Here is a 12,831-nt window from a genome sequence, read left to right as displayed (position 1 = left end):
TCGCCACTCCTTGTTAAAATGGGAGTGGCTAACAATTGTACTTAGCAAAGGATGCAACTTCCTTATTTTTGCATGGAAAAAGCAAAGAACAGTCAAACAAGTTAATTATAAAAGGGGAAAAACTGATGAAGCTGAAAAAGAAGTTAAAGACTTGCTCATAGTAAAAAAAAAAAAAAAAAAAAAAGGCAGCAAAGCACAGTACCATAGAAAAATAGAACAAAGCACAAGAAACAAAGTAACTAGCATAAATATTTAACAGTAACATGTCAAACAACCCTAAGAGTAAATTTAAAGTGCTAAGACTCGAGTCTAAAACTAGCCTAGTTGGGAAGGTGGGAAAAAGGAGACTACAGGGCTGGAGAAATTGCTAACTAGCTGAACAGTAGATTATTTGAGATACATTTTTATATTTGTTTAACTATACCCACGTAAAGCTTGGCTTTACGTGAAAAAATATTAGAAAAGTGCGTTTACAAAAATTAAAGCTCAAAAATTTAAGGGATTGGTGTTGAAGGCTCTTCTATTGAGCCTTCTGAGTGTTACAGACTATCTTGACTGATGACAGAGGTATATCACCATGAATGCAGCACAATACAAATAAAGCTGCACATATCTCAAGTGACAGCAACTGAATTTAAGCATACAATACCTGAAAGGAAGATTTAAGAGAAACTGTCAAAAAATGGAAATCAAGCATTGTACAAGAAAAATAAGTCCTATGTCATCACTTTCCATATGCTGCATATCTGCATATATGAATGAATTTAAACATGCACAGAAATAGAAAGTTAGAACTATCTGAAAATTCAACAATTCAAAGAAGAAATGTGAAATTCAGTGGAATGAAAAAAAGATGTAACTGCCCTGAAAGGAAATGTAACCATACTGCCTGATCTACTATATACAGATTACTTGTTATTCTTAGAACAACCAGAACTTACCAAGAACTTTAAAAGCAGTCTAATATGAGCTATTCTGCTATAGAGAGAAAACGTAAAATATTTTAATGTCATCACCAAGAACTGCATCTTTAAAAATACCCAAAAAATAGATACTGAAATACACTCCAGCCAAAGTGAATGGCTGTAATTTTTCCAATGAATAATCACTTGTGGCATTAAAAATTCGAGTGCCTCATTTTTTATCCAATTTCTTTTTAAAATTATACTTACTGGTTCTTGCTATACTTTCCTCCAACACACTATATGTTTTTCAAGTAGGTGCTCTCTCCTTATAAACTTACTTCTCCCTAGAATTACACCTTTGTCTTCACACAGCTGTCCACCCCTTTAAGCCCTTGGGGGCTCTATTTTATTCCTGAGTATCTGGTATTTTATTACCCTTTCCTCAATGTCTTCCATTTAAGATTTCAGAGCATGCAAGACATAAAAGAAACATGGCTCACAGCATTAAAAAGCTTGCTTTCTACCAAATTCTTCTGCAAGTCATCAAAAGCCAATACTCTGCACAGAGGTAATTAAGATTCAAAATTCTTTTAATATCTTGTGGAATAATATTGGCTTAAGTTTTGGGTGACTGAATTAGTCATGAGTGGGGAAATTATGAATAAATTAGACCATCCACATAAGCCTAATTAAATCTTTATACTATTCCACTGATATGAGCCCTATAAACATGACAGAGATCTTCCACTGTTTAAAAACCCAAACCATCTTATTAGCACCCTAGAATTTCTTCTTCCCCCACTAAGTAAACTGCTTGTTTCAGGATGTTTATAGCTCACCGGTTTATGGCAGAGATGGTCAATGCAGAAGCTGCACAGTCATTCAGAATGTGAGACCAATTTTCTATCAGCATATTATGCAGCTTCCAAAACCTGAGATAGCTTGGCCATCTCCACACTAAACTACTTAGTGACTTAAAAACAGTGATGTACCTTTGTTTATACAATAGAAAATTTTAAAGAAAAAATATGTGTTGGTAATACACACTAGAAGGGTCCAAAAATTACATTAGTTTTCTGTACTGACAACTGCACAGATGATAAAATTTGTGCATCTTGTAACCAGTCTAGCCTGCAATTCAGATAGAGAGTTTTCTCAGGAGAAATTATTCTACATCTTGAAAACACATTTAGGAAGGCTGGTAAGAGGAATGTTTGAAGCTGCATTAACACACATGTACAATTCTGTATCATTTGATTAAGCTTTTTATCTAGCTCCTATTTATTTGGAAAAACGCACAGTGTGGAATTGTACACTTCTCTGCTAATAGGAAATGTCTTTTATCCTCTCTCCCTTCACTTCACACTGGGCAGTTGTCTGTCTTGCTCTCTTCAGCATCTCCTCAGTCCTCTCTTGTATTCACATTGTCCTTAACTCCATTCACATTTACTACAGAGTCATTCAATCTTCACCTTTGTCTTTATTCTCTTTCTTCTCCTCTACCACGCGTCTGTATTCATTCTGCAAGCTACAGTATATATCCCCACATCTGACTACTTTTCCCTGTGGTACAGGGTTTAGTGCATCTCCACCTGATTTTCCACTACATCCTGAATTTCCTTGCATCCAACCATTTTCTCTTTCCTGTACCAGGAAAAGCAGTACCAGAATTTAAGTGCACAAAGCTCAATATCCAATGTAAAGGTAATTAATAAGGAGCTTTATTGTCAAAACAAGGGCTACTTCACAACTATAATTCAAGAATTTTATGCCAAACATGAATAGCATAGAAGACAGCTTTTTCCTCCACCCCACACAGAACCTCACTGAAAGCAACACTTCTCAAGCTTGACATTATTTCATTTAAACTACTGTTGAAATATTATTTAACTATGAGACATTCAGGAGACAACTAGCAACAGTCATAAATTAATTTATAAATCCATGCCAAAAAAGAAGTAATTAATTGCTTGTACCTGGTCATTAGAACAGATTATACATACTTTTTAAAATAGTTAAATATTTATCATATAATTCAAAAGACACTTCCAGTGAAAGAACCTAAGTGTAAATACTCATTTTCCTGGCAGATATCTATGAGTTCCCTTGCAAAGGAAATCCAAGTAAATGCACTTGATATGAGTGAGTTTTTTTGTGCTTTTATCATATTTACCTTTGAATATCATGTTCAACTGATGTATTTTCTGTAATCAGACTAGAAGTAAAAATCCCAAACATTTCGCTTCAGAATGAAACTCTGCATCAAGCATTTTCCTGTAATCCTACCGCAGCATTTACGGCACTGGAAAACTCTGCCCAGTAGTTCTCCAGGAACAAGAGAGCAGCATTTTTAGAGCTCAGTCCTAATGTCTTCAGACTGTTGCTCCTGACCAGACTGTTAACTGTAAATTTTCTGTAAGTCTAGCCACATACTTGAAAGGTACTGATTTGGGGATAGAATATGCAGAAATTTAAAGCATTAGAGCAAAGGGGTTTTTTACTGGCTGCCAACAGTTAAAGGAAAGCTGACCAACAGCTCATTCATTATAAAACCAGCTCAGGAAACTATTTACTTCTCAGTCAAGTCTTTCATTTTAAGCCAGTAACTGAAATTTGTCCTAAATGGTAACGATGTTAGCGACTACTGCCCGAGGATGACCAAAGCTAAACAGATGCTCTTGGTTCTTTCCATGAGAACCGTAATTCGCAGACACAACTGGGGACACACAGAGAGAATTAGACTGCTCCTCCAGAGTGATATAGTCTCTTTTGTAAGCACTTAGACAAGCTGATGGAAGAATTTTTTTCCATCGCCATGGTTTTATTATTGTTAATAAATAAGTCTTTAATATCAAGCTATAGATAGGCTAATAAGCATGGTTCTCCTTGAAAAATACTTTATTGCTAATAATTAATCCATTCCCTAAATGTACAAACATTTATAAGACTTCATCCAGAATACATACGCAAAGCTTTTACCCATGTATGAGAAAGAAATTCAAGTCTCAATGATAAGTTATGGCCATACATTCAGAATTTCTAAGTAGAAAACAGAAAACATTATGATAGTATGTAAATCTGTCGTTTGCTTGTCTTAAATACTGTGCCCTGATCTCAGTTGGAAAAGGTTCAGAAGAAGGGCAACAAAACATGATTGAGGGGAATAACATGGTTGAGGCTTATGAAATAACACATAGCAAGGGAAGGTGAGAAAACCAAATTTTTTCACCTAGCAGTGAGACTGTTTAATCTGATGACCCTAGTTTTCATTCTGGAAGTCGGTAGACAAAGCCAGTAAAAATTGGCTCTTTATGACCAAGCTGTAGTCAAGCTGCCGAACTCCTTGCTGCTGCAGTACTGTGAAGGCTGAAAGTTTATTCAAGGTAACAGACAACTGGATGAATGCCTGAAAGGTAAGTCCAAAGACTACTAAACACAAATGATACTATCACCAGGTTATGAAGTCCATTATCTAGGCATGTCCAGAGGCTGGCAAAGTACACCCGGAAAGTAACGCTATGCCTTTGCCCTGTTCTTGCTCTTCCTTCAGTATCTGTTGCTGGCCTTTGCCAGAAGATAGGACTAGAAGTTTTGGATTGACCTAAGACGACTCTTCCTTTCTCTGGCAACTGTAATTTTATGTCCAGAAGCCATGAGTTTGAGGGTTTTGCTGCCTTTTTTTTTTTTTTTTTTTTTTAAAATGAACTGAAGCATTGCAGTCCATAGTATGAAATAAATTGTGGGGGGTAGAAAGTTATGTAAGAAAGAACCTCACTTTCTCACACAAAAAGACATCTTCTCTTACATTTCAGTAAGAAGGCCTGAACAACTTGATCCTCCTTTCTGTCAAAAAATATACTTTTTATCAAAACTGAAGTTCATCAGCTGTCTTAACATGTATTTTCTTAGAAGAGTAGTTGCAAGGTGTCCTAGTTTCAGCTGGAATAGAGTTAACTGTCTTCCTAGTAGCTGGTACGGTGCTATGTTTTGAGTTCAGTATGAGAAGAATGTTGATAACACACTGATGTTTTCAGTTGCTGCTAGTAGTGTTTAGACTAATGTCAAGGATTTTTCAGCTTCTCATGCCCAGCCAGCGAGAAAGCTGGAGGGGCACAAGAAGTTGGCACAGGACACAGCCAGGGCACCTGACCCAAACTGGCCAACGGGGTATTCCATACCATGTGACGTCCCATCCAGTATAGGAACTGGGAAGTGGGGGCGGGGAATCGCCGCTCGGGGACTAGCCGGGTGCTGGTCGGCGGGTGGTGAGCAATTGCACTGCGCATCATTTGTACATTCCAATCCTTCCATTATTGCTGTTGTCATTTTATTAGTGTCATCATTATCATTATTCGTTTCTTCTTTTCTGTTCTATTAAACTGTTCTTATCTCAACCTGTGGGTTTTGCTTCTTTTTCCCGATTTTCTCCCCCATCCCACTGGGTGGGGGGGAGTGAGTGAGCGGCTGCGTGGTGCTTAGCTGCTGGCTGGGGTTAAACCACGACACAAGGTTTTATACTCATCACAATCATAGGACAAACAAAAATGTTAGAATGCTCTACAAGGAAAAAAATAGTCCAGAAAGTAGCCTCAAAACAATTCACAGGTAGCTTCTTGAAATCTTCCCTTCCCCCTCCCAGCCCTTACACTTGGTGCCACTGTGTAGGGAAAAAAAAAAAAAAAAAAAAAGAGAAAAAAAAGAACGAAATAGTCCAACTTGTTTTCCTTCTGATTAATTCTAAAAGCACCATGTTTAAAAAAAAAATCTTTTATTTCAATAACCACAATTTTTTTAAAATTTTGCCTATGTTGTGGTTTAACCCCAGCCAGTGACTAAGCACCACGCAGCCACTTGCTCAGACACTGCCCCCTGCAGTGGGATGGGGGAGAGGATCAGAAAAAAAAAGTAAAACTTGTGGGTTGAGATAAGGATGGTTTAATAAATAAAGTGAAATAAAATATAATAACAACAACACTAATAATAAAATATAATAATAATAATTTTAATGAAAAGTAAGGTAACAAAGAGAAAGATAAATAAAACCCAAGAAAGACAAGTGATGCACAATGCAATTGCTCACCACCCGCTGACCGATACCTGAGCAGCAATCTGCCCCTCCTGGCCAGCTCCCCCCAGTTTACATACTTAGCATGATGGTCTATGGTATGGAATATCCTTTTGGCTAGTTCTGGTCAGCTGTCCTGGCCATGCTCCCTCCCAGCTTCTTGTGCACCTGCTCGCTGGCAGAGCACAGGAAACTGAAAAATCCTTAACTTAGGATAAGCGCTACTTAGCAACAACTAAAACATCAGTGTGTTATCAAAGTTATTCTCACACTAAATCCAAAACACAGCACTGTACCAGCTACTAGGAAGAAAATTAACTCTATCCCAGCCAAAACCAGGACAGCCCAGTACCAGCATACTTTGAAACATTTTTATTGTTATTAATGATCTCATGTGTGTATTTCAGCCAGTATTCTGATTTCACTCCGGAAGGTCCAGATTACAAAGTTGCCCTTGGACACAACCAAGCAGCAAGAGCTGAAAGCACATATACATTATGGCACAAGTGAGAAAGCACACCAATACTGAACTGAAGCCAGCCTTACTCTGTCCAGCTACTTACTACATCTATACGAACTGCAAACCCCTCCAATAAAGAGGCATCTTAAAAGATGGGACTCTGTCAGACTACGAAACAGAGTTGCCAGAAGAGACCTTGTTATCTTAACTCAAATCGTCAGAAACTGTCCTGAAAGGCACTGAAGTTAAGAGAAGGGAAATATCATACAAAAACCCACGACTGCTGTGTAAAATTCAAACAATGAACAACTTCCTCTAATAAATTTTTCCCATGTATAGTTATCCTTTTTGTTCAAAGCTTAATCTTATTTCAAGGTCAAATTTGTGCAACCCTCACAAATTTTTCTTCTGCTGGCTTCGCTCTTCCCCCTGTTTTTTTAAGCACTAGCATTACCACATACCTCAGTGCTTATAAATGTCTAGACTAAGATTTCTAATTACAAGTCCCCCTATCAAACAGACCTTTAAATAGTCACCTTGCAAATACATCTTTTGCAATATAAGAGTAGCATTCGTCTCCTGTAAGCATAAACATCTCCACATGAATTAGTTGTGTATAAGGCTTCTGTAGAGAATTGAGGGAAGTAAGACTGCAACTCGTATCATCCTGCAAGGTTCATTTCTCTCCACTCAGTACAAAGGAAGTCTGCACAAATAGCTCAGATATAAAGTAGAGGAGCCAAATCCAATCTTGGGAACTACAGATATAAGGTTCTTTTCCCAATATCTGTACTATTTATCTAACCTCCTCTAAACTGTCTCCACCAGTATTCTCACATTTAGAAGTCTGGACACCAGGCCAGAATATTATTTATCAATAATTTTACCACTGCTCTGTAAAGGGTCAAATAGTATGTTGATTTCACTTTAGTATTTCTTTCACATACAAATGCTCATCCATTTGCGTTCATCGATGAACTTACACAAGACTCATCCATAAATGTCACATGCAAATATTTTACACTAACTAGATTAGGATATTTTAATTAATTTGGACCATGTTAGTAATATTCCAGCTCACCGATACCTCCCCCGTACACTGCTAAAATTTGAGATGCATCTATCATCCAAGTAACAATACCTGTAAAGAATGAGCTATTACTTCCATATAATTAAAGATTTCAGTCAAGTCACCATCAGCATCTCACCAAATTACCTTGGAGAAATTAAAATGGACTATATCAATGCAATGGCTTTCACTCTTCTTCTTTTTTCTATGACACAAAAGATTAACAGTGTGTGGGGTTTTTTTGTGACAAGACTTACTTTTCATTAAATCATGCTGACTGGCATCATTAATGATTTTGAACTGGCAGTTCTTTGTTGATAGTTACCTGCTTTGTTATTTCAAGTTGGCATGAAAACAAACTAAAGGATTACAATTCTCTGGGTCATCACTTTATTCTTTACAAGCTCTAGGATTATGTCAGTAGTTCTCAAATTCTGTGAAATTTTCCTGGTTTCAGATCTTTAAAAGCTATCGTTGCTGAATCAGAATTCTTTGCTTCATGCTTTCAAGACTATAAAATTACCCAAGGCCTGCTGACTCGACTAGCTGATCCCACTGAAACTGTCTTTCGTCACTGTCTATTCCATTCATAACATCATAAAGATCAAACCTCTTTAAACAAGGAAGTTTCTGCATCATTACTTGCTTCATGGTATAAAAACTTCCAGTTACAACTGACTTCCTTGATTTTTTTTCCTGCTGCTTTAAGTTTTGTCACTATCCCGTCACATTCAGATCAGTCTAAAGTTTGCTTGGGGAAAGATGATACATTGGGTGGTCAACAAAATGTGTTTGGTACTTGTAAAAAGTGTGGTTTGGGCATATCTGATGAGGCTTCTAAAGTATATCTCTTTTCAGACAAAAAATCTATGGTAGGAACAATGCCCCTGGCTTGTGCCTGCTGAACTGAACATGAGCACAGTGAATTTAAAATCCAGTTTTAGGGCTTAAGGAAATAAAAAAAAAAAAAATAAAAAAAAAAATCACAGATGCTTCTTTCCCTCCAAACCCACTCCATACATATACTGACACTTTTATATCTGTTTACCCCTCACCAATACCCTTAGGACTAGGTTGTGTTGATTTTATCTAATTAATCTTAATTACAACTAGGAAGAAATTGAGATATAACGGTGACTGGCATTGTAGTAGCATAAGGTGAGGGTTTCCCTTAAGGATAAGCCAAACTAATAAATTGCTGTTGCCTAATGGCTGAAATCCCACTCACACCTCCTTCCTCTTCCGCTGTTCACTCTTATTGCTTACCTGGCACTAGGCTTTAGCACTTCTCTGACTGCAAGGAAAGCTGATTTGACTCACTAAAACTGGAGAGAAATAACCCAGCAACAAAAAGCAAATTTATTGTGATGGCAAGATTTCTGCTTGGTTAGTGAACTAAACTGGCTTATCAAGTTTTCAGAAAACAAAGAGTACTAGTAGAAAGAAGGGGGAGAAGTAAAGTCTTCCCCTTTTAGTGCTGAAATGCTGTTAAATCAGGTCAGCTGTAACACGAAACTGCACCCTTAGTTGCTGACTGCAAAACTCACCAGAGTGATAAGGAATCAAATTGTTCTGGAGGGAGACAGAAAGGAAGGTAATAGCAGGCAAGGGTCTCTAATCTCAGGCTCTCCCCTCCAAACATACCTCATCCTATATTGCGCATCTGGCCTACTGTTCTCAGAAAACCAATATTTTTCCTCACTCCTTTCTCTCCAAAGGATGTGGATCACCACTCTCAAAAACCATGCAGCAAAGGCTATCTCTCAGCCCCAGAAAGACTGCAGAAAAAGGACACTATGGAAAGCGTGACAAGAGCCACCCAACCAAGGGACAATGCAGGGAAAAAGAGGCAAGAGATGGACCTATTTCAAGGCAAGGGAAAAATGGGAGATGAGCTGTAACATACAGTTAATGAGTTGAAGTTTTTTTGAACTGACCATCCACTTATTTTAACCAGGCATTACTGTTGCTTTAATCTGCAGGAAATGAGCTCTTTTGAGCTGCTTTCACTGAAGAGATGAAACCCAATCCTGATCATTGGTAGCTAAGGAACAAGCATTGGTCATTAGACCAGTTCTATCCATCAGGACGTACCATAGCAAGGCACGCAATCCTGCAGACAGAACTCTTTTAAACTTTAAAGGACCTTGGTCTGAACTCCTTTTTGATCATTTTCAGAATCAGGAAGAAAAGACAGTGAGATCTGCATCTCATGGTGCCAGCATCATTTTGGTGAGGGGGGTATCTGGGTAATGTTTGAGTTTTGCTTGTTTCTATAGGTCAAAAAGCATTGATGGAAATTACAATCCTTGGTTTCAAGAGCCATGTGATACAGAATTGTACTCTGTTTTTTCAGACACGTTGTTGTCACTGCAACCCATATGTGTGTGTATATCTAGTTATGTATGTACAGTGATAGTTTCTTTCTGCAAAATCTGACAAATTAGAATTTTCTTTCTAGAGCGATGGCTATAATGAAAATAGTGAGTAAGACAGATTTTAATCTTTATTTATATGGTATCATTGACTTAAAATAAACAGACCCCCCATTTTGAAATGGATAATTAAGATATTAAAATGTCCAAAGATTATTGTAAATGCTAACTTTCCAAGCTGCACATTCCATTAAATCCTCAGTATATCAAGTCTTGACGTGGAAGGAAGAAAGTTCTCATATTTTAGGATTTTACCTTCCTTTTTAATCTTCCAAGTGCCAACCCCTGCCCACTCCCATGGATACCAAAGCTGTGTTTCAAGACATTTATAATTCATAGCCATTGCTAACTGTTATGTGTATCAGTACTAAAAATCATCAACTTTTTTTTTACTCCAGCACTGTGAAAGACTCTGTTAGACATAGCATGTACTGATTGGTAAAATATACCATGTTTAAGCACTGATGATTAAAAAAAAATAAAAAATCTTGCAAATACTATTATATATCAGCTGAATTTTGTATGTCGGTAAGAAAATAAAACATTAATAAAACACAAGGAGAAATAAAATTTACTTACCTTTTTGATAGAAGAATTTTCGATAATAATATGCACCAAGGTCTACATGTTCAACGATGTATCTTTTTACTCTGTCTAGATGTAAAATAAGATTCTCCTTGGGAACTTCCAGAACTGCTACTCCAGCATTTGTGCAATGAGAACTCAGAGTCGACTCAAACGAGGCACTTTCACATCCACTGAAGGAACCTGAATTAGATTTGGAAAGGCTGATCTTCCTCTCCCCTTCCCCACCAATCTCATTACGAAAATAAGGACAACTCATCACAAGTTCATTGCTTTTATCATCCCCCTGGTCCATATTGAGACTTCCTTTTGAATTCAGGTCTTCAGTGCTGCCCATTGGAGAATTGAAACTTGCAGAATGGGACAAGGGTCCAGAGACAAGTGATGCTACAGCAGCAGCAGATGCACCTGTGGTTGTGTTCCTTCTTTTAATAACATTATGCCTGTTGATTGCCGCTTCATTTAAATCAAATAAAATACTCTGTACATCATAATGAGCAAAACACTTTGGACAAGTCCAAGGCTTGATGCTATCTTCTGACCTGTTATCTTCAAGATCTGAAGACTTCCCAAGCTCCCCTTCACCTTTGGCATTGCGCAACTTACGAAAAATGGATGAATCTCCTGTCTCTGATTTTGAGCGTCTCTTGAGGGGCTTCTCCCTTTCCTTAAAGAGTCTCAGGTTTTCCCTTTGACTAATAGGTCCATCTATCACATCTAGAGAGAATCCTGAACCCTTGCTTCCACTGGCAATCAGGAGTTCACTGAGCTTAGTTGTGGCTGGGCTTCTCTGATCAGACTTTTCATCTTTATAGCCCTTCAGTAAGTCAAAAAAACTTTCCCCTGAAGTTCCCTGCTTATCTATGGAAGATGTGCTGCCATACTCCCTGTGCAGAGATGGTCCAGATTTAAAAGTGGGTGAAATACATTCATCAAAACTATCCACATCAAGCTCACTTATGGTAATGTCGCTGTTGCTGCGCTGTCTTATTCTGCGAAGAGCTTTCCTTGGGGAACTGGGATAGCCATCAGGTGTAAGAAACCTGGAGTCTAGATTCTCAGATTGTCTGGTCTTGTTTTTAAGTGTGCTCTGGATGCTCTTTAACATGACAGAATCACTAGCATTCAGGTTAACAGAGCTTCCCTGACTCCCAGGACTGCTTTTAGAAGACATGCTGTCAAGGCAACTTGATGTTTCAATATCTTGACTAGATCTGCTTGTTTCCTTGATGTTCTCCTTCCTCGGGGGCCAATCAGCAATCCTTGCCCTGACCCCCATTTTAGGGACTCCAGGTGTAGAGGTAACATGATGGGAACTTTCATTGCGAGGAGGTCCAACGGGCGCCATGACTGCAGATCCTAAGCTGCCATTCTGTGACCTAAAGCGCCTCATATAGAAGTCATCCGAGTGGACTTTTGAGGTGCCATCTGTTCCAACTGATACCCCAGTGGCAACGGCCCTTTCGGTCTGGGACCGCTTCAAGCTGGTCATGATCCTTCAGTATGTTCAACTTTAGTAAGTTCCAAGAGAGAAAACAGTCATTTCTGCTTTTTAAATGCACAGTTCTCTTTTGGAGAATAGTCTCCAAAATATACAATGGTTGCATGAGATCTTAATCATTGACATTTAAGGACACAGCTAAATGCAGGTTGTCTAAAGAATTCAGATATTCAGTAGGTTTTGATAAGCAATAATTTCCTTTAACTTCTGCATTTTAAGAAGTAGCCATGCTCTATTACATTCAAATTGTTTTAACATCACTTGTGCTCCAAAATGTCAGAGTTGTAATCCAATCGCTTATACTTCTTTTAAGCCTAGAACAGAGAAAAAGAGAGATAAAAGCATTAATCATTTCATATATAACTTTTTTCATAACTGAAACTATCAAAGTAATTATTACACAGAATTAATATTTCTAACAAACACACTTTTAAATCTCATTGATCATCTCAAAAATGCAGAGTTTTGTTGTGTTATGCAGTGATGAAGAGTTTTCTAGATATTGTTGGTTTGCCTTCTGAAAAAATACTTTTACATTTGGATTCCACACCTAAATACAATTTTTTCCTTATGGACTGAGAAGTAATACTTTTTAGCCATGTTAGTGGACAGTCTTACAAAGCACAAGTAGGGAGCTAATTTCCTCAGCTGAAGGACACATATAGCATACATTTCCTGTAGAAACTATAGAGGAGCCAGATCAGTAGTCCAAATTTTGTTTATAAATGCTTTAAAGAATTTATCATTTACAAGTCATACATCCTTGGTTGCAATTAGGTATTAACAATGCCTATTCAACTTTTCCATTAAT

At 37.7% G+C, this 12,831-nt stretch overlaps 1 protein-coding gene across 13 annotated transcripts in view; it reads right to left on the bottom strand.

Moving 5' to 3' along the window:
- Positions 1–12,831, bottom strand: part of SIPA1L1 (signal induced proliferation associated 1 like 1) — a 227,797-nt gene that overhangs the window by 68,681 nt on the left and 146,285 nt on the right. For all 13 annotated transcript variants that reach the window (XM_030039930.1, XM_030039986.1, XM_030039978.2 and 10 more), the window contains one exon: positions 10,514–12,334. In XM_030039930.1, the coding sequence (XP_029895790.1) occupies positions 10,514–12,011 (1,498 nt within the window). In that variant the 5' untranslated portion in view covers positions 12,012–12,334. The remainder of the gene's footprint in view (positions 1–10,513; positions 12,335–12,831) is intronic.

Source organism: Aquila chrysaetos, chromosome 2 (assembly GCF_900496995.4).
Source record: "Aquila chrysaetos chrysaetos chromosome 2, bAquChr1.4, whole genome shotgun sequence".
Lineage (NCBI taxonomy): Eukaryota > Metazoa > Chordata > Aves > Accipitriformes > Accipitridae > Aquila > Aquila chrysaetos.
This window is presented reverse-complemented; position numbering and strand designations above follow the sequence as displayed.